This window comes from Littorina saxatilis, linkage group LG6 (assembly GCF_037325665.1).
Source record: "Littorina saxatilis isolate snail1 linkage group LG6, US_GU_Lsax_2.0, whole genome shotgun sequence".
NCBI lineage: Eukaryota > Metazoa > Mollusca > Gastropoda > Littorinimorpha > Littorinidae > Littorina > Littorina saxatilis.
The window spans coordinates 30458135-30484719 of record NC_090250.1 but is presented as its reverse complement, the minus strand read 5'-3'; the positions used below and the strand labels follow the sequence as shown (position 1 = coordinate 30484719).

The 26585-nt window shown below is 46.6% G+C and overlaps 1 protein-coding gene across 1 annotated transcript in view; it reads right to left on the bottom strand.

Moving 5' to 3' along the window:
* The window catches only part of LOC138968972 (E3 ubiquitin-protein ligase rnf213-alpha-like), a 158840-nt gene that overhangs the window by 95598 nt on the left and 36657 nt on the right, over nucleotides 1-26585 (bottom strand). Inside the window, exons 21-29 of the mRNA XM_070341658.1 lie at nucleotides 24944-25138; nucleotides 24645-24776; nucleotides 22996-23116; nucleotides 18643-18908; nucleotides 18184-18266; nucleotides 17533-17666; nucleotides 14406-14501; nucleotides 13995-14111; nucleotides 13018-13181 (exon numbers count right to left, since the gene is read on the bottom strand). Coding sequence (XP_070197759.1) covers nucleotides 13018-13181; nucleotides 13995-14111; nucleotides 14406-14501; nucleotides 17533-17666; nucleotides 18184-18266; nucleotides 18643-18908; nucleotides 22996-23116; nucleotides 24645-24776; nucleotides 24944-25138 — 1308 coding nt within the window. The remainder of the gene's footprint in view (nucleotides 1-13017; nucleotides 13182-13994; nucleotides 14112-14405; nucleotides 14502-17532; nucleotides 17667-18183; nucleotides 18267-18642; nucleotides 18909-22995; nucleotides 23117-24644; nucleotides 24777-24943; nucleotides 25139-26585) is intronic.

Genomic DNA, 26585 nt, shown 5'->3' with positions numbered 1-26585 from the left:
GCAAATTCCGGGACATCTTGGGCAAAGGCAACTTCCTCTGAGCCGCTAATGTCCCGAAAGAAGAAGCCTGCGCAGGAGAGGCAAACCAAACCCGCGCCAGTTCCATAGCTGGCCGTGAGGACAGCAAAGAAACCGGAACTAGAGGCAGCCGCTGCCGGAAGACGAGGGTTTGGCAAAGATGGGAGAGAGTTGAAAGGCCACCAAAGGCGACCCTTAAAACGGAAGTAGCCTTCCCTCTCTCTCGCCGACTGGGAACCAGTCCTCATCGAAAAAGCATCAGCAGAAGCAGTTTCGAAGAATAAACCCCTTCCAGACAAAATCTGGAAGAGACTTCAGCCGCCGCTTCAAGAGCCACCTTGAAGAGGGACGACAACCCCTTGAGCGTCTGCTAACCAACAACCGACCGAGAGTCCAACGTGGTAAGCGAAGGGGCTGGCTCAAAGCCATAAGAGCCCGAGAAAGGACGCTAAGCGGGGGAGGCCGGAGCCTGAAGCCCCTTTCCTGCCGGTAAACGACCCAACCTCACCACCTGACTAAGAGGAGGATGGGAGGCATCGAAAACCGAAGGCCAGGAAGTGAGGAGATCAGCCGAACCCACCACCAAAGTGTGTGGCAGCTGCTAATCCGACTGAGGCAGGAAGCCTGCATGCCCAAAGGGTAAAACCATGTCCCACGTTCACAGACGACCAAGAGGAAGCGACGGGAATGGAACCGGGAACACCGGGAGGAGCCGGAAGTGCAGCAGACCCAGAGGCGCTATGCCAAAGCTGGTGCTGCACAAACTGATGGCTGAAGCCCGGTAACCAATAGGTAAACCCTAGGCCCGAACCGGAAGGGACAGCAACATGTCCGCTAACCGATAGACCTATACTTCCGACAAGAGCCGGAAGCGCAGCTGCCGAAAACGACTGCTGACGTAGGGATAGGCTCGAACCGGATGGGACCATGCAGGTCCGCTAGCCGGTGAACCCATTCTTCCGGCCGGAACCGGAAGCGCAGCTGTCGCGGACGACTGCTGACGAAAATCGAGATTCAAACCGGATGGGACCACAACAGGTCTGCTAACCGGTAAACCCACACTTCCGGCTGGAACTGGAAGAGCAGCTGTCGCGTACGACTGCCGACGTAAGGCAAGGCTCAAACCGGACGTGACAGCAGCCTGTGCACTAACCAGTGAACCTACACTTCCAGCCGGAACCGGAAGAACAGCTGTCGCGGACGACTGCTGCCGTAGGGCAAGGCTCGAACCGGACGTGACAGAGGCCTGTGCACTAACCAGTGAACCTACACTTCCGGCCGGAACCGGAAGCGCAGCTGTCGCGGACGACTGCTGACGTAAGGCAAGGCTCGAACCGGACGTGACAGCAGCCTGTGCACTAACCGGTGAACCTACACTTCCGGCCGGAACCGGAAGCTCAGCTGTCGCGGACGACTGCTGACGTAGGGTAAGGCTCGAACCGGACATGACAGCAGCCTGTGCACTAACCGGTGAACCTCCACTTCCGGCTGGAACCGGAAGCGCAGCTGTCGCGGACGACTGCTGACGTAAGGCAAGGCTCGAACCGGACGTGACAGTAGCCTGTGCACTAGCCGATGAACCTTTTACTTCCGGCCAAAGCCGGAAGCAGCTGTCGCGGACGACTGCTGACGTAAGTCGAAGCTCGAACCGGACGTGACAGTAGCCTGTGTACTAGCCGGTGAACCTCTTACTTCCGGCCGGAACCGGAAGCGCAGCTGTCACGGACGACTGCTGACGTAAGGCAAGGCTCGAACCGGACGTGACAGTAGCCTGTGCACTAGCAGATGAACCTTTTACTTCCGGCCGAAGCCGGAAGCAGCTGTCGCGGACGACTGCTGACGTAAGTCGAAGCTCAAACCGGACGTGACAGTAGCCTGTGCACTAGCCGGTGAACCTCTTACTTCCGGCTTCAGCCGGAAGCAGCTGTCGCGGACGACTGCTGACGTAAGTCGAAGCTTGACCGGACGTGACAGTAGCCTGTGCACTAGCCGGTGAACCTCTGCTTCCGGGAACCGGAAGAGCAGCTGCCGTAAACGGCTGCTGCAGACACCAACCTTGCTGTGACCGGATCCCCGGAGGGACATGCACTGTTGCGCTACCGCAAGCGGAAGGCAACAAATGCCGGCCAGGAAGAGAAGAAGAAGGTCCCCACAGGGACAGTCCTGAATCGTCACGGCGGCCAGCAGCCTGGTCAAGACAAGACCCGGAATCTGAAGGCACAGGCATCAAAAAGACGCCAAGGAGAGTACATCCCCTAACCCCCAGGCGAGGGGCAGAGCTGGCGACGATGTCCACCCGCGGCATAGCCTCGCGAACGAGGGTACCTATCTCTGGAAATAAGTAAGAGATAAGAGTAGGCCCCAGAGCACTAGACTCTGGAGCCGAAACAGTAGTCAAAACGGCAGCCTTAGAGGCAGAGCGGACGACCGAGAGCCATACGGCAAACGTCCGGAGCAGAAATCGGCACAGAAAACAAAGTGATATTCTTGGGTCCGAAACTACTATGACAGGGTTCTTACAAGAAGACAAGGATGCAGAGGATTTGGGCTTAACAGGGCCCTTGCCCTTACCCTCGGCTTTAGCACCACTCTATTTCTCATTGTCGGCCATGTTAACGCCGAGAGAAAATAAACAAACAACTGAAACTAACCAAGTCCGAACGGACGCAAAAATTTCAGAAGCAAGCAAGCAAAGAGGCTAACACGAGCGTAGTAGCTACCAAAGGCAGCTAAACAACAAGCTACAAAAGAGTTAAGCGTCCGAGCACGGACGAAAATCGAAAATTTTTATCTAAATTTTCATTTGATTAATATACTTACCCGAATCACATAATTGCATTGACCCACTTTAGATGCTTAGGTTATGATAAAAGCTACCCCGTCTAGGTATAAGGGGAGCAACCCCAACTAAAAAAGTGACTGCACCAGCATGACTGACACCCTGGGTTACGTCCCATGTAGCATACTACGTCATCAATGGTGCTGGTCACGTGATACCCCTTCAATCGACTAATAGAATACTAAAAATATCGAGCGGGGCAGGCGGGAGGGAATTACTTATGTGATTCGGGTAAGTATATTAATCAAATGAAAATTTAGATAAAAATTTTCGATTAAATTACATATTACTTACTCCGAATCACATAATTGCAGATAACTCCAACCAGGCGGTGGGTAAGATCAAAGAAGTTCAAACTCACTCTTAAATTCTGGAGAGGCATTGTCCCGCTGCCACCAAAGCAGGAAGGGACCTAGATCCATCGTTACAGATAGATCCATACTGCCAGAAGGCAGCAATGTCTCCCTATGAAACTGATAAAGACAAAAGCCGAGCACCAGTAAGCTGTGTGCAGGACATCATCCAACCTCCCAGACCGTAAAACGGCCGAGGAGGAGGCCCAGGCCCTGGAAAAAGAGCTCGGGCTGAGCCTAGGGGAAAGATAGCCGATAGCTACGCCAAGGCGGAGGGAAAGAGAATCCCTCGCCAAAAAACTGGCCCACTGCCAAAAATCAGGAAAAGAGCCGGTGAGAAAGAAAACATCTAGCTCACTCTAAAACCCTTGCCAGGAACTGGCCCACTGCCAAATGACAGAACGAGGACCGAGAACCATCCTAATTGACAGTCGCAATGCCGCTCAGGCAAAAAATGCGAAAGACAGCATCAGAGAGCCCGTAAGCTGTGCTCAGCACTTCTTCCCATCTCCTGAACCATAAAAAACAGCCCAGAAAGGGGCTCAAGTCTTGAATAACCCGAGCCGAGTAGAGGGACAGACAAGCTGCCCCCCCCCCCCCCCCCCCCCTTACTATTGGAAGGAAATGCCAAAAACCCTGGAAACGACCAAGCGTAAGGTTGACCGATCATAAATGAAAAGCACCAACCTTCCCCAGGACCGTAAGACAATCATGCCAAAGTTTAAAGCCTTGGGATAGAGAGAGGCCCGAAAGGCCGGAGAGATAACGGTCAGCTCCAGAGAGGAGTGACCTGTTTCCGAGAAAGAGAGAGAGACGTCTGAGTACAAAAAACCAGAGTCAAACTCAAAGAAAAAATCTCAGAAGAGACGGTCACCAGAAGTCCACTACCAGTCCATGCAGAAGCATAGAGGGAGGTAAACAGAGGAAGCAGCGGCCTACGAAAAGTGAAAGCCGCCAGCAGAGCGGAGATCGCGGTGGCCAAAGCCTGATGTGACCGGTGACTCTAACCGAAATGACTAAAGTCAGAGTGTTCACAAAGCAGTCTGCTTGTAGGTAAATGAAAGAAAATCAAAAACCCAAAACAGAAACGAGACTGGAAAGGAAAAACAGAAAACCGTGAAGCTAACCAGCCTTAAGACTCCCTGAACGAGAGTTCTCAAGAAGAAGGGCCCGAAGTAAATTTCGCGGCCGACCGAGCCCAGAAAATTCCTGAGTCTGGCTGAAAAACCAAACACGTCTGATACCTCAGAACCAAGAATCAGACACGGAACACAACAGGCAAGAGTCCGTAATAGTTGCAGGTGGAAGAAGGGTGACCGTAACAGGCAACCCACCCCACCGGAAGTCGACCCGACTCGCCTCATGGCAGGATGAGGGAGAAGAGGAAGACACAAATTCTAGAGACACGGAGACCGTAGTCGCCCATGCCAGGCAGGAGACTATTACACGGGCTAAGGCTGAGAGCCGTAACGCCCGTAGACCTGCCATCAAAGATGCTGGGCTGAAAGCCCGCACCAAGAAACCAGGAAATTAACTAGACCTCTACCGAAAGGGGAGGGTTAGCCAATAAAGCTGAGAAAAGTGATAGGCCACAAGAATGACCCCTCACCATGCATTGCTAAAACCAATGCAAACTCAGTAAAATCTGAATGTAACTTCCGAGGCCAACTCAAGTAAACCTTAAGTTTGGACGAAACACCAGAACAAGTCCGATCGCTAGAGAAAGACAGAGTCAAAATCGGCGAAAGACCCACTAGGACCGAGTCCAAAAGAGCAAACAACAACCACCACCACCAACGGATGAAATGGCTGTTGCACCAGCCGAGGCTAAAAAACCCGGATGCCCTAATGCCGGCTGTTGTTCCCAAAAAACACAGACTAAGACGTCTGTGAAAGGAAGAACCTCTCCGGATAAACCTGAGCTGAGGACTTAGCCTGAAAAAGCTGAGTCTGCTTAGGTAGAGCCCGTTTTGCTGCTTCAAAGCTTGAAGAGCAAAAGAAAAGACCTGAAGGTCCCTACAAATCTTTATCTCCTTGGAGGCCAGGAGGCCAAGGAGGCCTTGGAGGCCAGGACACCTTAGAGGCCAGGAGACCTTAGAGGCCAAGAGGCCTTGGAGGCCCGGAGGCCAGGAGGCCTTGGAGACCTTGGAGGCCAGGAGGCCTTGGAGGCCAGGAGGCCTAAGAGGCCAGGAGGCCTTAGAGGCCAGGAGGACTTGGAGGCCAGGAGGCCTTAGAAGCCAGGAGGCCAGGGAGGCCTTGGAAGCCAGGAGACCTTAGAGGCCCGGAGGCCTTAGAGGCCAGGAGGCTTCAGAGACCAGGAGGCCAGGAGGACTTGAAGGCCAGGAGGCCTTAGAGGCCAGGAGGCCGAAGAGAGACCCATCCACCAAGGGTGAAGAACTAAGGGTGTCTCTCATTGATTCCTCACAAACTAGGAATGGGCGAGGAACAAGTCCTGTCTGTACATGACCCTATGGGCATTGTGCAGAGAGGAAGGCCTTCTCTGTTCTAAATTCGCCCTAGCAAAGGTGGAGAAAGCATCCCCTGCGTCCTGCTCTTTACTGAGTGTAAAGGGCGCCAAGGACTCCGTAAAGGAGTGTCTCCGAAATGGAAGCAAGTTCCAAAAGCTGTCTGCCCACTTCCTCAGAGGGGAAGAGAGTCTGCTCAGAGAGCAGGGGACTCGAAACGTTCCCCAAAGAAGAAGTTCCGGCGTGACCGGCAAAGGTGCACGCAGAGGGGCAAAAGACGACAGCAAATTCCGGGACATCTTGGGCAAAGGCAACTTCCTCTGAGCCGCTAATGTCCCGAAGCTGGGAAGGCCGGAGCCTGAAGCCCCTTTCCTGCAAGTCAACGGCCAAACTTCACCCCTGACTAAGAGGAGGATGAGAGGCGTCGAAGACCAAAGGCACAGGAAGTGAGGAGAACGGCAGAACCCACTACCGAAGTGTGTGGTAGCTGCTAATCCGCCTGAGGCAGGGAGCCTGCAAGCCCAAAGGGCACTGCTGACGAAAAAACCAGACTCAAACCAGATGGGACCATAGCAGGTCCACTATCCAGTGAGCCCCCACTTCCGGCCGGAGCCAGAAGCGCAGCGGTCGCGTACGATCGCCGACGTAAGGCAAGGTTCAAACCGAACGTGACAGTAGTCTGTGCACTAACCAGTGAACCTACGCTTCCAGCCGGAACCAGAAGCAAAGCTGTCGCGGACGACTGCTGAAGTAGGGCAAGACTCGAACCAGAAGTGACAGCAGCCTGTGCACTAACCGGTGAGCTCACACTTCCGTCCGCAGCCAGAAGCGCAGAGGTCGCGTACGACCGCCGCCGTAAGGCAAGGTTCGAACTGAACGTGCCAGTAGCCTGTGCACTAACCAGTGAACCGATACTTCCAGCCGGAACTGGAAGCACAGCCGTCGCGTACGACTGCTGCCGTAGGGCAAGGCTCGAAACCGGACGTGACAGCAGTCTGTACACTAACCAGTGAACCTACGCTTCCGGCCGTAACCGGAAGCGGCGCTGTCGCGGACGACTGCTGAAGTAGGTAAAGGCTCGAACCAGAAGTGACAGCAGCCTGAGCACTAACCAGTGAACCTACACTTCCGGCCGGAACCGGAAGCCCAGCTGACGCTGACGACTGCTGACGTAGGGTAAGGCCCAAACCGGACGTGACAGCAGCCTGTGCACTACCGGTGAACCTACACTTCCGGCCGGAACCGGAAGCGCAGCTGCCGCGGACGACTGCTGACGTAAGGCAAGGCTCAAACCGGACGTGAACGTAGTCCGAACACTAGCCAGTGAGCCTTTTACTTCCGGCCTGAGCCGGAAGCAGCTGTCGCGGACGACTGCTGACGTAAGGCGGGGTTCGGTCCAGGGCCCGTATGCATGAACTAGAAGTAAGAAACACTGGAAGTAGAGGCCTCTTTTCGAAGTGGGAACTCCCGAAGTCAACTTTCTAACTGTTCACAATGCATGAACTGACTTGAACGCCAAAGTAGTGACAGCGAGAGTATTAAGGTCAAGGTCGGGAAAATTGGGGGAATCCCTACTAATACGCATGCGCACGTTTCTATCAACATGGCAGTCAACGAAAATGGCAAGGCACGTGTGCCGCTCAAAAAGAAAGTAGACACGGATGGTGAAATTGCTGTACTCTTACGAAAGAACGGTTATTCTGTCCAAATTTCAGAACAGTCTAACTGTTAAACATAAAGACGCTGTCTGGTCCAAAATTGCCAAAGAAGTGTCGGTCTCTCTCTCTCTCTCTCTCTCTCTCTCTCTCTCTCTCTCTCTCTCTCTCTCTCTCTCTCTCTCTCTCTCTCTCTCTCTTACGACACACGCACACACAGACAAACGTACACTCATGCACATACTGACACTATGACACAAGTGACACTGACGGCACACATAAACACACCGGCACACACACCACACACTGCACACACACACACACGCGCGCGCTCGCGCGCACACATATACACACACACACGCACCCATACACGCACGCACACAGTCACAAACAAATAACCACACACTCACTCTCTCTCACTTTCTCTCATTCTCTCTCAATCTACACTCATACACACACTGAAACTATGATGACACAAGTGACACGTCACACACACACACACACACACACACACACACACACACACACACACACACACACACACACACACACACACACACACACACACACATACTCACCGTAGTGACACACATATACACACGCGCGTACAGTTGAAAGTCAAGACATGATATGATTTTTTCAAAGCATAGGAAGGTTTCTTTTGCAAATGAATAAAATTAACACAGAGGCAAAACCCGGTTTTTGCAGCCGGAATGCAATTGCGGAGGCTTAAAAAGGAAAAGATTAATAAAAAAAATATATAGCTCCCGGCGGAACTTGAACCCGGAGCGAATGAACGAGAGTCCGGAACCGTTACCACTGCACTATGTTACTCGTGTAGTATAGAGGCATGATGAAAAAAGGCATTCTGAGTTATTCAGTCGTGCTGGTTTGAAAGCTCGCCACCTTCGCCGAATGACTCGAGCACGTTTTTTTCGGTCAGTAACTGATCGAACTGTCGCTTTTGAGTCACTCTGTTTCAAGTTAAGCATTTCACCTAAATTAAACAAGAATGTCACAGTCCGTGTCTATGGTGCAAGGTAGGAGACCCGTCTCATTGTAGCCAAGTTACGACAGTTGCTCGATTGACGCATTTCACGTCTTCGATATTGTGTCTGAGATCATTTCCCAATGAGCTGCCTTTAAAAACGGAATGTCCTGCAATTGTAGTATGCGCTGGAGGTTTCTTTTGGGTGGGTAAGGACCCTTGAGATGCGATATCGTCGTATAATTATGTCAAGCGAGAGGCCCTTGACATTGGAAGTGGGAACTTCGAAAGCAAAGTTGCCAGCTACTCGGTATGCACGAGCTAAATTGAACGCCGAAGTAGTGGCTTCGAGAGTTCTGAGGTCAAGGTCGAGAAAATTGGGGGAATCCCAATTAGTGCGCATGCGTTTGTAAACGGTAGGCTTGGTGACCAGAAGAAACGAATCTCATCGCGAGTTCGTAAATGGGCAAACGTTGATCGCGCTGTAGCTTTTACTATAATTGTTGTTTTTAACTGGTTGAACGAAAGCTGTGATAATTGTCCTTAAATAGAATGACTGTCTATAATAATGATTTCGTTGACCAGAATGTTGGGGACAATAAAAAAAGGTTGTTTATGTGGTAGCGAAGTCGGTTAACTTAACACTCTTTTTGTAGTGTTTTTTTAATGATTGTGTATCAGTAAAACTGCTGGACAAAAATAGTTTGGTCAGAGCGAATGTTTGTGTTACTGGTAAATTTAAAAAGGCAGAACTCCTTTTTTTGGGAATCAAGATTATAAGGTGTAGTGAAAAGAAGATAAGTTCAGCGAATTTCATATTATTTGAAAAAATGTGTGTCCGAATTTTTAAAACAGAAAAATTGTTGTACTTAGGTGTTTGTAAATTACGTTTGTCCTCGTTAATTTTGAAGAGGATGTATGTTTATATAAAGTTCAAAGTCAAGATTGGATTTTTGTAGCCTACGTGCGTGTGTGCATGTGCATTAGACATAATACATAGACATAGAACACTTTATTATCTCAATTACGATAAACTCGGGTGTGGTGAATCACAATAAACAGCATAAAACGTAAGAGAATGAATAAAATATCAAGGCACAAATATAGTCAGCTCATCATAGTGTGGGGAGTGGGTACACACACACACACACACACACACACACACACACACACACACATATACACACACACACACACACACACACACACACACTCGAACACACACATAACGTCGAACACACACACACACACACACACACACACACACACACACACACACACACACACACACACACACACACACACCGTCGAAACACACACATAACATCGAAAACACACACACACACACACACACACACACACACACACACAAACACACACACAAACACACAAACACACACACACAAACACACACACACGGCACGCGCGAACACGCAAACAAACGTATGAAGGAACAGACGCACAATTATACCCGCACGCACGCACACACAGGCAGACAGGCACTCGCACAAATACACACACACACACACACACACACACACACACACACACACACACACACACACAGATAAAGCAATGACAAAAAAAATAGCAGAAACTTACACTTCAACACTCGAACACACACACACACACACACACACACACACACACACACACGCACACAAACACACGCACGCACGCACACACACACACACACACACACACACACACACACACACACTCACACAGTGCACACAACGACGCCCATTTTCATAGAAACACAGTAACCACCTCGTATAAGCGGGAATGAAAGAGTGGTGGCCAATGACCCAGACCAAACAAAAGTCAAAGCTGGCAACTCAGGTTTGTATTCAGGGAAATTTGCACGAAATGCATGCAGAAGATACGACTTTTCCCTCTATTTTCTCTCTTTGGGAGCGTCAGCTCGGTTTGACATGAAAAACTGAAGAAAAGCCCTGCCTTTTTGCACTGAGAAACTGTGGAAGTAGCGTGTTTACTACTGGGTCTGGCTGTAGTACATTTACCCTCATTTACTTCCTCGTTAGCTTCCAAAGTAAACTCTTTTTTCGTCCCATGCATGCGAAAGTGAGGATGTACTTCCGATGTCACTCAAAACTTTAGAAGTAGTCGCAAAATACCCTGAGTTACTTCCTCGCTTTGCTTCGAGGTAAACCCTTTTTCCGGCCCATGCATACGAAAGTGAGGCAAGTACTTCCGATGTCACTCAAAACTTCGGGAGTTGTCGCGAACTTCCCCCATAAGCATATGAGCCCAGACGTGAACACCGTCTGCTCACTAGCCGGTGAACCCCTACTTCCTGCAACAGCAGGAAGCCCAGCTGTCGGAACCGACTGCTGGAGTACGGAGAGGTTCAGACCTGACGTGAACACCGTCTGCTCACTAGCAGGAGAACATCCGATTCCGGAAACCGGAAGTGCAGCTGCCGTAAACGGCTGCTGCAGACACCAACCTTGTTGTGGCCGGATCCCCGGAGGGACATGCACTGTTGCGCTACCGCAAGCGGAAGGCAACAAATGCCGGCCAGGAAGAGGAGAAGAAGATCCCCACGGGACCGTCCAGAAACATCACGGTGGACAGCAGCCTGGTCCGGAGAAGACCCAGAGTCTGAAGGAGAGAACGTCGCCTAACCCCCAGGCGGGGGGCAGAGCTGGCGACGAAGTCCGCCGCGGCAAAGCCTCGCGAACGAGGGAATCTATTTCTGGAAATAAGCAAAAGATAAGGGCAGACCCCAGAGCCCTAGACTCTGGAGCCGAAACAGACGTAAAACGACAGCCTTAGAGGCCAAGACGGACGGCTGAGAGCCAGACGGCCAATCGTCCGTAACAGAAAAACGGCACAGAACAACGTAAAAAATTGCCTAAAATTGTGCCAACATGAACAACAACGGAGTTCTTCAAAAGAAGAGGCTGCTGAGGAATAGAGCTTAGCAGGGCCCAAGCCCTAACCCTCGGCCTTAGCTCCCTCTAATTCTCATTAACGGCCATGTAAGCACCGAGAGAAAAATAAACAAACAACTGAAACTAGCAAAGTCCGAACGGACGCCAACCTTTCAGAAGCCAGCAAAGAGGGCAGCTAAAACCAGTTTAGGAGCTACCAAAGGCAGCTAAACAACTAGCTATACGAAGAGTTAAGCGTCCGAGTACGGACGAAAAATCAACATAACAACAACATGCTAGCTAAAAATGGCGACCAAGGAGGAAGCCACAAGTACTGAAAATAATCAAGTCCGTACAGACACAAACATTTCAGAAGCAAGCAAGCAAATAGATAAGCACATGCGTAAAAGCTACCGACGGCAGCTACAAAGCAAGCTACAACAGCGTTAATAGACCGAACACGGACTAAAACAACAGAAGCCAGACAACGTGCTAATGCAAATGGCGACCGTGAGGAAGCCAAACAACTGCTGAAAACTTCAGAGTCCAACGGACATGTGAAATTCACAGCAGAAAGCAATAAAACATACAAGAAAATATGAACGATCTCACCAGCTGCAAGCCAGCAAGAAGTAGACGGGGGCCGAGGCCGGTGGGTGCCGTAGACACAAAACGAGCCAGAGCAAAAGCGAACACAACCGTCACCCTTGAGTGATAGTAGTCGATTGAAGGGGTATCACGTGACCAGCACCATTGATGACGTAGTAGGCTACATGGGACGTAACCCAGGGTGTCAGTCATGCTGGTGCAGTCACTTTTTTAGTTGGGGTTGCTCCCCTTATACCTAGACGGGGTAGCTTTTATCATAACCTAAGCATCTTAAGTGGGTCAATGCAATTATGTGATTCGGCGTAAGTAATATGTAATTTAATATCAACATAGCAAACAACAACGTGCTAGCAAAAATGGCGACCAAGAGGGAAGCCACAACTCCTGAAATTAACCAAGTCCGAACGGACGCAAAAATTTCAGAAGCAAGCAAGCAAACAAGCTAACACACGCATAGTAACTACCAAAGGCAGCTAAACAACAAGCTACAAAAGCGTTAAGCGTCCGAGCATGGACGAAAACAACAACATAGCAAAAAGCAACGTGCTAGCAAAAATGGCGACCAAAAAGGAAGCCAAAACAACCACTGAAAACTTCAAAGTCCAAAGGACGTAAGAAATTCTCAGCAGAAAACAACAAGTCAAAGGACTAAAGGAATGATCTCACCAGCTGGAAACAGCCAGAAAGCAGACGGGAGCCGAGGCCGGTGGGTGTCCGCAGACACAAACAGCCAGAGCAAAGCAAAACACGACCTGTCCTCTCAAGTGATAGAAGTCGATTGAGGATTATCACGTGGTAGGCACCAATGGTGACGTAGCTCACCCGAAAGGGAGGCAACCTAGTGTGGCAAGTACCATGGTGCTGTCACTTTTTTAGTTGGGGTTGCTTCCCTTATACCTAGACGGGTAGCATTTATCAGACCTAAGCATCTCGAAGTGTGTCAATGCTATTATGTGATTCGGAGTAAGAATATGTAATTTAATCTGATTTATTTTAAAGCCTACATATGCACACTTTCATCATCCTTACAGGCATTTCATGCGAGAGAAAAAAACACATCTCGATTACATGTTGATGACGAACTTTTAAAGCGTTTGCCAGCGAAAAATTGAGAGGCTGAAGTTGAACGAAAAGAAGAAGTGATCAATTAGTGTCCAATACTAAAATAGCAAAACCAATCACATGAATCAGACCTGTCAATGATGTGATCGAAGTCAACCGCTCCCCGTGGCAAAGCAAAGTGCGGGTTGAATGACGGATACACGTGCTGCTCGAACTTGTTCTTGCTGGGCAATCCTGCTCTGTAGCACACTGCTAGTGCAAGCACCAAGGCAATGGTCATGTCATTCACTCGCCGCTGAGTAAAAAATAAACCAAAAATCTCTTCCCTTTAGACAATCTCATGATCAAATGTATCAAATGTCAACCATAAAAACAGATAGTTATTCGATCGAAGGGAGAAACAGATTTATGCGTAACTTGTACCACTTACCAAAATTGATTTTGTCTCAATATGAATCTTTACATGAAAACTGTGAATATCTTATATGCATGAAGACTAACCACCTATAAAACATGTCTTTATTGATTGGCAGCTCTTCCGTCTTCTTTTATTTCATAAGTATAGCTTATGCACTCTGTGTCTTAGAATAACTATGAATAATTTGTAAAGGGCCTATATAGACTATCTCGTATGCTATTAACGTCTGAAGCAACTGGTCCTTCTGTACGAAACAGATTTTCCAAAAAGACACTAGGAGATACTAAGTTGGTATAACTGCTTTCGGCTACGAATATAAAAATTTTGTAACGTGGACTGCACATACTTTTTAGTGACAGAAACGCCTCTTGCATGTCACTTTCATCTTAACTCTAATAATATCTAAATGGTGGTAAAAGAAATTGACAAGCATTGTTATACCTACGTTAAATCCTTTTAGATAAAGAAGATATTGATCGTCATTTTTGTAAAACATCTGACTGGTAACTTATTAGCTTTCTTGATGTTCTTTCGGGTATTCCTTTTATTTAATGAGTAGAAAAGCAACAGCACTTAGTATAAATCGTACAAAACTTCATACCATAATGAATATTTCCCCGCCACCTATGTATTTACTATTCCAATACCAACTTCCCGTGACTGTTCATAGAGAAAAATATGATTATTTACCCAAGCCCCTCGCAGACTGCGGCCAATCCTGTCCAGAAGCTGTTTTTGCTGTAAAAACCAGCTTGTCACCATCAAGGCTCTGTCAGCATCACGGAGGCTCACGAAACTGCACTCGTCCTGTAAATGTCCAGTTGTTGAAAAAATCTATGCAAGTTTTGAAAATCTATGCACGTATATGAAAAAGAACAAATACTTCACAATATAATGACCAAACACACAAAAACAAAACAAGCAAAAATACAAAGTGCAAGAGTAAAGATTTCCGGCAAAATCATGTTGCTTCTTCGATACATTGACAGTAAGAAAAGTGAAAGACAAATTCTATTATGGTTTGATACCATCTTCTTGGATCCTGAAAAAACCTATTTCTGTGCACGAAGTCTCTCTCTCTACCGAGATGTGATAACGCACCTCCAGATTTCGCATGAAGGCCTGAGATTGTACTAGAATCTTGCACAAGGTCTCATACTGCTCCTTGGAAGGGTTCTCAAGTCGTCCCTCTCGAACCTTGCAAATAGAAGAGGATGCCGAGCATAAATGAATTAAAACACTTTACAAAAATTACTACTTTGCTTTTGAAAAGTTATCTAAGTCAATTGCACACATTTGTTCTGGCTCTGTGAACCATACTCACAAAAGGTGCGAATACATTTCTGGCTGGGAACAAATAAACTTCAGATGTTTAACGTTCATTCCACATAGCTTTTGAAGACAAATCTAATGTGGGGAATATTTTCGTAACTTTATTTTCTTATTTAATACTTATAGTACTAATGAGATAAATCTTAACACAAAAAAGAAAAACTAACAATCTGATACAATAAAGTAGATGTGTACTGCCGGGCAGTACATACCCCAAGCGAAGTCGTCCATCTGTGTGTACATGATTCTCTCTCTCTCTCTCTCTCTCTCTCTCTCTCTCTCTCTCTCTCTCTCTCCCTCTCTCTCTCTCTCTCTCTCTCTCTCTCTCTCTCTCTCTCTCTCTCTCTCTGTCTTAAAATGTGTCATCGATGACGTGTTTTCATACTTGCTAATGCGGCAGGCTAATCATGACGTCAAATTGAAACTTCTTGAAGTCTCTCAGAAAGGGACATGAAAACCATGTGGGGGTTACTGGTTTGGGCTGAAAAAAAACCCAACTCCACCTAAAATTCAAGCGCCTATGGGGCTGAATTATGCAGCATAAATTGTGAAACATCAGGATATCTCACACTTTCAATTCTGCCATCATGTCAAATCTGACAACAAACCTACCCACAAAATGTCATAAATATCGGTGTAGAATTGAGACTTAACGGTTTTTAAATGCCAAGAATAAGTTTTTTTGACTGGAATACAGTAGTACCTGCCATATCCGGTCACCCATTAGTCATTGCAAAGGTGACCGCAAATATCAGGTGGCCGTTCATTACAGGCCCCCTCCTCCTCCAAAAAACCCCAAAAAACACGATCAAGTTTTCATGAAGAAAAGAAAGCGATCATCCACGAGCCGCCGATTCATTGTCTCAGTTAGTTTTGCTTTCGTTTATACATCTTAATTATTTGCGTGTTTAACTCGATCGTCCTGGCTAAGCTATTGTTTCGTATGTTTCTATGTGTGTTGTTTGGATTATTATATATATATATATATGTATTTGAGTGTCAGATAAACAAGTGTTTCAAACTCACATCAGCTCTGATCGATCCGGAAGTGACTGCCGTAAATGTACATGTATGCGCATGTCTGTATTTACAGTTTGCGCATGCGTAAGTATTCATGTCGTCTGCTCGTGCTGTGCCGTCTGTGCACACAACACACACACACACACACACACCACAGGCGCTCGCCCGCGAAAGTGACAAGTGGCCGTTAAGTGGCCGCTCCTGTCGAGTAAGAGGGGCACCTTAGGGCAAAAATCAGTGACCGTTGACCGCGTCAGACAGGTTAACGGCCATTAAGAGTCAATTATAGAAGGAAAACTCATTAGTCATGGGAAAGCTGGCCGCTCCGGGTAGGTTCACGCCCACGAAAGGGCCGGAAATGGAAGGGACTACTGTAGTTTGTCTTGAAATTCAGTTTGGGACAACGGACCCACCCACTAAATTTCATAAAGATAGGTGAAAATTTAAATGTAACGGTTTTTAACTGCCAAAATTATGTTTTTCTTCTGGAAAAGTATGGAATGAAAATCAGTTGGGGACAACGAACCTACCCACAAAATTTCATAAATATCGATGAAGAATTGAGATTTAACGGTTTTTAACTGCCAAAAATAAGGTTTTTTGTCTGGAAAAGTATGTCTTAAAATTCAGTTTGGGACAACGGACCCACCCACTAAATTTCATAAAGATAGGTGAAGAATTGAAATTTAACGTTTTTTAACTGCCAAAATTATGTCTTTCTTCTGGAAAAGTATAGAGTGAAAATCAGTTGGGGACAACGAACCTACCCACAAAATTTCATAAATATCGGTGAAGAATTGAAATTTAACGGTTTTTAACTGCCAAAATTATGTTTTTCTTCTGGAAAAGTATGGAGTGAAAATAAGTTGGGGACAACAAACCTACCTTTAAAATTTCATAAGAATCAGTGAAGAAATAGGATTTAACGATTTTTTAACAGCCTTGACACTGAACATTTGATAAATCATTGGTGATGTCATCATAACCCAGTCGTTGTAGTTGTCGTCGTAGTTGTTGGTGTTGTTGTTGTCATGTTCGTTGTCGTGATTGTTGTTGTTCTCGTGTTGTTGTTTTTGTTGTTGTTGTTGTTGTTGTTGTTGTTGTTGTTGTTGTTGTTGTCGTCGTCGATGTCATTTGTTGTTGTTGTTGTTATCGTCGTCGTCGTCGTCATCGTCGTTGTTGTCAGAGGTTATTTCTAAAGATTTCATTGATAGTCTTTGTTCTCGTCACCAAGACTTGCTAAGAACAAGCTTGGAACAGCAAGAGTTCCAAGAACAAGATTAGAACAACTCATTACATCATTACCAGTACGTCATTTGTATTTAGAACACACTTTAGAAAAAAACTCTTCACCTACAAACCAGTCACCCTCACATTTCCGAGGTGTTTGTCTAAACCACTTACTGAAATGTTTTGAGGTTTAATGACCATACACATGTTGAACCGGTGAGTGTCTTCCGCTGCTTAATTCGCAAATAACTATTTTATTAAAGTCCGCTTGAAACGCTCAAAGATGAAATTCCATGTTAAAAAGTGACAAAAGTTTCACATTTTCCCGTTGTAACAGCTTCCGATGATATTATATGAAAATTCTGATCCTCTGAGAGGATTCCCCGAAACAAAATCAGTTTGTACACCTAATTTTAATAGAATTGTCCAAACAGTGTCGCTAATATTGTGCTAAAAGATGAATTCTAGAACAATGTTCACAGACAGACACCACTTGGCAAAAAAATTTTCAGTGCTGGGAGATGAAAAAAAAAACTACCTCGCTACGCGCGGGCTCCGCCCGCGCTCCGCTTGGATAAAGGTATACGTACTTCACGTTAAGTCTACTGTCATTTGAATACATGTCTTCGAAGTGAGTAAAGCTTACATAGCGCAGGACCATCTGTTTGATGTAGATGCTCTCTGTTTTAATGTTGAGTTGTCCGAAGTCCCAGACAAGCGGAAGCATGCTCTGTGGCAGAGGCTGAACACGGTACACCAGCTGCCGCATGGGAACACGGCCTGTTGAATGTCAAAAACAACGTCTGAGCCACTGTGATGCCATACCTTTATCTTTACTTCCTTTCATGTTGCTGTTTCCTTCTTCTCTTGCAACAGCAGTATTGAATTCACACGTAGAGAAAAAAAGAACGTCCTGAATCATAATTAATCTGAAAGACAACCAATTACATTTAGTCACATGATCGAGCAATTTAGAAGTTTAATAAAAATCCATCTGTCCAGCTATTAATGAAAATCACCACCCTAGCTCTTACATTACAGGCACAGACAGACACAATGATAAAGACGCACAGATACAGACGCGCACACACACACATTGGGGCTCCATTTCAGTCAATGGTCGACATAATAGCCTCTATATAAATATACCAATCATCAAAACAGAAACAATATTTTTTTCATATTTTACATTTCAACAGCCATTGTGATCAGGCGGGCATGCAGTCATGATTCAAATATTCATCCATTTGCAAGACTTTGAAGCACAAGCAGCTGACATTCGCCATAAATAACTTACCAAGCTTGTCACAGGTCTTCTCCGCGCTGACGTGGTAACCCAGTCCTGCTTTTTCCAACCTCTCGATCACTTGCTTTGAATGCCTGCAAAGAAGCAATTTAGAAGACCTTAAATATCTTATAGTGTGCTTCAAGCACATCCGCACCCTTTCAGGGGTCTTCTCAGACCGACTAAAAATCTCCAAATGCTTTATGTGAATAATCTGAATAATTATCTGTCTCAAGGTATTCAAACTATTATGTACGTCACTCAAAGTTTTATATGCCATGGGTTCCAGACTGCTCTAGATTCTATTCGTTAGCAGTTTTGACGTCACTGACAATTTATGTGCACCGATGATGCTGTACATAGTGTGTACACGTAATCATCTTAATTCCAAGGGGTGCATAAAGCTTGTATGCTCCTCCTAATGCATGCTAATATAAGTCAGAATATTAACACCACTGTGTTTGACATTACTTGCGATAGGGGTTGCAGGCAGCCACCATCTTCAGGTTCTCGTGCAGCTTGATTGGTTTTCCATTCATGGCTCCGTCGCACATCACTTCCTTGATTGCCCCGATAGCCTCCGTCGTGTTGGCCTCGTCAAAGAACAGCACCGTGTAGATGGGCCGTGGGGAGCCATCTGGGTCCTTCTCTTCTCCACACTCTTTCATTTGCTTGGCCATGGCTTCTGCTTCCCTCACTTTCTTGTAGATGTCCTCTGCTGTAGTACCCCCGTGCACCTTGAAATTGCAACGTATGTTGTGCTTAGGCATAGAAAGAATCATAGGCAAATGAGGAAGAGCGTTAATAATAGGATCTAAAAAAAGGAACATAAAAGACACCATGACTGTGCAAAAAGAGTTAGTGAAAGTTATGCACAACCAATGGCCTTGCACCTGAGAGAATAACAAACATTGAAATGAACAAGCAACTTTTCTATGCATAGAAAGGTTGACATTATCAACTTAGTCTAGCTGGGATGTGTTCTATTGGAAAGGGGTGCAAGTTGAGTGTTAAAAAAGCGACGGCTTTGTGTTTCTTCAGTTTGACTATGTTAATGCCCGGTTTGACAGGGAGAAAAGATACAATAATTAATAGGCAGAGCCCGTTAAAAGATACGCGGACAAATGCAAACTTACATATGAAATCTAAGAGCAAAAATTGCGGAAAGATCTACTACCCTTGTGGTTTGTGCGATAGGGACGTTGAGTGTTGTGACTGCATTCAGTGTGATGACTGTGACATCTGGTTCCATAAATCATGTATTGAACTATCTACGCCTGATTTTGAAGCCCTTCAGAAACCTAGTGCAGTGTGGATCTGCCCGAGATGTGACAGCCTAAATTGTAGCTCATTCACATTCAGAAGTTATTCTCTTGACTCGGATAACTACTACTCCCCCCTCCAGTGCCTGGATGGCAGCATTCCTTCCCTAAACCAGAGTCGCGGATTTAGCCCACTTAAAACCAGCAGCCCCCATGGTGCTTACCCCACCCCACCCGCGGCAAGCAAACATCGACCTGCAACAGCATCAGCAGGCAGCCGGAACACCAGTCTCCATGATGAAGACTCACCACGTTCACCAACCCCACCCCCCCATGACCCCCCATCCCGCCACTCCGCAAACGCCAGCTCTGTATTCGACCTACCCAGGAAGCAGAACTTACGGATAATGACAGTCAACTGCCGTAGCATCGAAAAGAAGAAGGCAGAATTTGCAGCTGTCGTGAACTACACTAAGCCGGACGTTATCTGTGGAACGGAATCACGGTTGAAGTCAGACGTGCAGCAGAGTGAAGTCTTCCCTGAGGGATATGTCAGCTACAGGAAAGATCGCAGTACACTAGCTGGTGGTGTTTTTATATTAGTGCACAAGAGCCTGGTATCGTCACTCCAACCTGAACTTGATGCAGACTGTGAACTGATCTGGACCCGTATTCACCTACAACGAAACAAAGACCTATCAGTAGGGTGTTTTTACATGCCTCACCGCAACCAACGCGACCTCGATGAACTGGATGTATCCTTGTGCAAGGTCACAGCTGACAACCGCCAAGAACACGTACTACTTGTGGGCGATTTCAATTGTCCCAACGTGAACTGGAGCAGTGGCGCTGTAGAGGCAGGAAGCTCCAGAGAGGTAAGTGCAGCAATTCCTGGTTGACACCACCACAACCAACTTTCTCACTCAGATTCATGACCAACCAACGCGTGAAGACAACATCCTCGACCTGGTCTTCACCTCAAACCCATCACTCTGCAAAAGTTCCAGGTCAATACCAGACCATAGCATCGTCATCACCGATGTGGATATCCACCCCCATCGCATCAAGGAAAAACCAAGGAAACAACTCATCTACTCAAAAGCCAGATGGAGTAACATCACGACTGAACTAGACCACCTAGCAGAAGAGATCAACACCATGAAAGAACAGGGTGAATCTGTAGAGGCCATGTGGACCCGCTTCAAATCGTCACTCATGGCTGCCGTCGAGCGTTTCATACCATCCACACTCCGGCGAAGTAACTACAGCCTACCGTGGATCAACCGCAAGATGAAGAAAATCCTGCAACGCAAGAAGAGGCTCTACAACCAAGCTAAGAAAACTGGCAACTGGACGAACTACAGATTCGCCCAGAAAGAATGTCGACGCCAGATGCGGCAGGCGGAATGGAACCACATCAACTCCACCATCGAGGAGAGCCTGAAGACAAACGACACCAAACCCTTCTGGCGATACGTCAAGTCACGCAGACAGGACAACGCTGGAGTCTCGCCACTCTACAAAGAAGGCTCCTTACACAGCGACAGCACCTCCAAAGCCAAGATACTGCTACAACAGTTCCAGTCCGTCTTCACGAAGCGTGATGACTCTCCTCCACCAGAGTTGAAAGGCACCCCAGTCCCCCCACTTGAGAAGATTACCATCACTACCGAAGGTGTTGCAAAACTCCTGAGGAACCTCAAGCTCAACAAAGCATCGGGACCAGACGGCATACCAAACCGCATCTTGAAGACGTGCGCTGACTCCATTGCCCCATCCCTGACGGCGATATTCACCACCTCCATCGAGTCAGGCGAGCTCCCGAAAGACTGGCTATCAGCGAACATATCCTCTGTCTACAAGAAGGGCGATAGGAACAAAGCTGAGAACTACCGCCCAGTGTCCCTGACCTCGGTTGCCTGTAAGCTCCTTGAGCACATCATCTGCCACCATCTTCACAAGCACTTCGAACAACATGGAGTGCTATCCAGCCGCAACCATGGGTTCAGGACCGGCCACTCATGTGAAATCCAGCTGCTCACCACCATGCAGGACATTCTGTCGTCCCATGATGCTGGCCACCAAACTGACGTCGCCATCCTTGATTTCAGCAAGGCTTTCGACACTGTCCCGCACAAGAAACTACTCCACAAGCTGGCCCACTACGGTGTGCGGGGAAGTGTCCACAACTGGCTGACCAGTTTCCTGACCAAGCGGAAGATGAGGGTTGTACTGGAGGGCGAGGCATCTGAAGAGGTAGAGGTCGAGTCCGGCGTCCCGCAAGGCACAGTGCTGGGTCCGTTGTTGTTCCTGTGCCATATCAACGACCTCCCAGACTCAGTCCAGTCGTCTGTCAGACTTTTTGCGGATGACTGTCTCCTCTACCGCCAGATCCGCACCTTTCAGGACCACCTTACGCTACAGGCAGACCTAAAGAGCTTGGAAGAGTGGGCAAACCAGTGGGGGATGAGGTTCAATGCTAAGAAGTGCTACGTCCTCTCCACCAGATCCACATCCCACTACTTCTACAGCCTCGGAGACACCATCCTCCAACAGGTCGAACAGAACCCGTACCTCGGCATACAGATCTCAGCCGACCTGAAGTGGGGCCCCCACATCACCAGTCTCTGCAAGAGGGGAGGATCTACCCTGGGCTTCTTACGCCGGAACCTCCGGAACTGCCCACGTGAGTGCCGTCGCCTTGCCTACATCACTCTTGTCAGGTCCACCCTTGAGTACGGGGCGGTGGTCTGGGACCCCTACTACAAACAAGACGTTGAGAGACTCGAACGCATCCAACGCCTAGCCGCTAGGTTCATCATGAAAGACTACGTGTCCAAGGACCCAGGCTGCGTCACCAAGATGCTAGAGTACCTCCAACTTCCTACACTCCAGGAACGCCGTCAACAACTTCGCCTGACGATGCTGTTCAAAATCATCAATGGACTTGTACCTGCCCTACCCCCTGACTCCTTCCTCACCCCGGTGAGCGTATCTCGGCGCCGAGTCAAGCCTAAAGCCTACGAGGGGTATGAGAGCCAAAACATCCTCCAGAGACAGGCAACCAACAACAGCCGCTGTTTCAAAGCTCCTACCTCAAAGACAGATCAATACAGGAACTCGTTCTTTATAAAGACAGTGATCGAGTGGAACAATTTGAGCGAAGCCACCGTCACCTTGACCACGCCCAGCGCCTTCTCATCGGCGTTAGGGGGGCAGAAACCAGTGTGAGAGCCTCAGTAGTTTTTATCCAGTTTTTAACATTGTAACATAGCATTTTTTAACTGTGCTTGAAAAGCCTACATTCTAGGGCAAACGGACTAAAACCGCAAGTACAGCAGCAAGAAGACCAGCTGGAGTTGTACACTATATCCACCTTGTGTACAGTGAACTTTTAAGACTCTTTTAGATGCGCACACCCAGAAAAAACGTCAAGTTGATAGTCGTCGTCGGCTTCTGTGGCGCACCCGCCAACCACCAACCCAGGCGGGTTATCCAGATCCAGATCCAAAAACAACATTGTCAGGAAAGTTTACATAGCATATATTGTTTGTTTCCTTACTTTCATGATGACCATTGTTTTGTTGGATTTTGCCTTGGGGTTCTGAAGTGCACACATGAACTGTACCAGACGTGTCTTGCCACAACCAGTTTCACCCATGACGATCACAGGGATGTTGCATCTGAAATGTGATAGCAGAATTTAAATAGATATATATCCTTACCTTGTCAATGATCTTGTAAACCACTACAGATTTTTCAAAGCTTAATTTTACATGAAATAGCACTGCATTCTTCCATTTGGATATGTACCAAGAATCTTAAGCCATGGCTGAATCCTTTGCAGAGTCAGCTTAAATCGTTTCGAAAACGTGGTTATAATTTTACTCAGCAATATAGTATCGCTCTGCACAGAAAGCAGACTATTGATATTTGTTATGTGGAAGCAGGATGCTGTTTTCCCGTCTAAAAAGTCTGCACTGATCTTAAGTGATTTACAAGATTGTCTGCAATGGAAGGAAGGTGTCTTTAACTCTGAAAATAATTTAACTATTCCAGTTGCTCTTTTAAAGGCAATGTTTCAAAGCTAATAAGTTATGACAAGCAGTTACTTAAAGGCACAGTAAGCCTCCAGTAAACCATCACAGATACTGTCAGGCTTTTACAAACACCCTTCCATTTGAACGCTCACCGAACGGAAACATCCTAGGTGCCCTCCGTAAAGAGCGAGCAATTTTCAACAAAAAATTTTTTGCGTGGTTTATCTTACCCCTGAGCCATCGTGAACCCGTGTGATCAAGTTTCCCTTTTTCACAATGTAGTCGTCAGTTAGTAATTTGAATGCGACTCGCTGTGAGCTTATCTGCAATAGCACGTTATTAAGTACCTCTGACTATGCACGAAACAAACGGCTGTGGTTCACAGGAACTATAGCGATGGCTTTTGACTGTTCAGAGGAACTGACGATAGGTATAAACGTCTGCTACGAGAACAACGACCTTGCGTGACCCTGCTTCCGAGCTTTCAAAACTTCGAATTGTACTGATCTTGTCTTGATGAAAAAAGAATTCTTTTATGATTTAAGAATGTTTGTGTAACAAGCTGTCAATTTATTATTTAGATTTTAAAAGTTAGGTCTAGCGCCAAAACGCACCACGGTCCGATTGTCTCTGACACTCTCTCCGCAAAATTAATTCTTTGAAAATTGCTCGCTCTTTACGTAGGGCACCTAGGATGTTCCCGTTTGGTGAGCGTTCAAATGGAAGGGTGTTTGTACTATGTGTAAAAGCCGCCTGACAGTATCTGAGTGATGGTTTACGGGAGGCTTACTGTGCCTTTAACCAAAGATCATTGTGTACTGAAAGCAGCTTGTGCATAAGTGAAGGAAAATTTGACAACTAATGTGACACTGCCAAAGGTTCAGAAACGTCAATACGTACCATTTGCTCATCTGTGTTAATCATTCTTCAACCCCCCATTTCCTATATCTTTAATGTGATAGGCAGTGCCTTTTTAGTTTTGTGAGAGAAAATGTTTCTTGCATCTACCTTTGAAAATACTTTTTTTTTCAGAATTTTGAGTTTGTCTTTCCGAAAACATGTTATCTTGAGTGTGTATACCCACTGGTTGTATTTTCTTATAATGATTATGTTATTCTTATTCTCTTCTTTAATTTAGTACATATTTTTTTTTCAGCCTGTCAAAACATACCTAAATCTCATGTAGATGGCCAGGATCTTTTTGGCATTGTCCGTGGTGAGTTCATAGGTGTTATCAGGATCCAAATACTCGTCAGAGAATGGAACACCCATAACCTTGTAAAGTCTTTGCAGCTTCTCCTGTCTGTTCAGAAAATAGGGAGAGATATTTACATCACTTGAACTGAAAGTTACATTGACAAACATACTCGCTCTGAATCCAATGCTAATAGAACCAGCAGCTTGGGTAGTAACTCGCTATAAATGCTTCCCGCTCCATTTTCGTAAATAAGTCGTCGGAAATACACGTACCTTGGCAACCTATCAAAGTCCTCAGAAATGGGTGCACCATTAGCCACAAGACTGTGGTACAAGTGACGCGTCATGATGTGTCCCTCCAAAACCCTTCCTGATTGATCCATCATGCTTCCGGAGTGAGGATCCACAGTGAAGCCCAGAAATGTCATGCTGGTTCGGTCAGGGTTGAAGAAAGTGTACGGGTGGGGACTGCAGAAAAAGGGAATTTATGCAACACGTGCACATGATGGCACAATGTGTACAGTTACTTTTACCTTGGTCTGCTACAATAGCAGACGACTTTATTCTGTGTTAACCCGGATGCAAAGGATGTTGGGTAGTGCTAAAAATAGCCCTCAATCATCCTGCCAAAGTAGACAAAGAAAGCTGAATTTTCGCTGACCCGCCATCCACCCCTTGTATACTCCACCTTTTTCACAACTGCCCATGAGCTTGATCTCTTGCTAAGTTTTGTGGCTTCTGAAATTTGCTTGCCCATGAGATTTCTTGTGGATACCATGCTAGTCAATTTTTTCTTTCTAAGTTTTTCTGAATGCTCACAGGTGGGCGGTCAACGCCCACACCTTTGATATTGTGTACATAATGATATTTTATTGAGGCTTTATTGATGCATAATATGATAATCTCTAGTCAGAATGAATGACTGATTTGCTTGATGTAAATATATGAGAAAGTGTGAAAATGAGATGTTATCCCCCTTTTTAGGTCTACTTGGCCAGTTAAATGCTTTGTGGGATTTTTGTGTTTGGTGGTCCCGCTAGCAGGTGAATGTGAGAAGTACGGTTTATATAACCGCGTGATTTTTTTAACCATGTACAGCGGGACCACCTTATATTTTTATAATGTATATGTTAGGCGCGTTTGATCGATCTGCGCAATCGCGCGATCGCGCTGCGCGTTTGGTGGATCGATCAAACGCGCACACATCGATCGATGTGCGCGCGTTTGATCGAGACAAAGAATACAAGAATTGTTAAAACGCGCAGCTCTTATATACTTGCGCATTTGGACGATCCGTCTCACAAATCACCATACTACGCACACACACGTCTGCTGGCAATGACCGGAAGTTATGACCGGAAGTAGGCCTATCTATAAGTGTCTAACTGACAACAAGAGAGAGAGAGAGAGACAGAGAGAGAGAAGAGAGAGCGATAGAGAGAGAGAAGAGAGAGACTGAGAGACTAAGAGAGAGACAGAGAGAGAGAGACTGAGAGACTAAGAGAGAGAGAGAGAGAGAGAGAGAGAGAGAGAGAGAGAGAGAGAGAGAGAGAGAGAGAGAGAGAGAGAGAGAGAGAGAGAGAGAGAGAGAGAGAGAGAGAGAGACTGTTTGAAAGATTGAGAGGCCTGACAACAAATAATCTTCAAAATTTGAAATTGAAACAAGTCAATCGAGAACAAAAATCTTTGCCCAAACATAATGTTTCTACGTACGTATGTTTTGGATTGGGGACAACTAACACATCGTTTAATCCCAATCCGGGCCGGAATGTTCATCAAGGAAAATGTCCTCTTCTTCACCCAATGTCGAAAATGGGGTTCCACCTTAGTATGGGGTTCTCTTAGGTGGTTCACAACCGTATTGAACTTTTCGCTTGATTTGGGACACATAGCTGATGTATCTGCCTCCACTTGC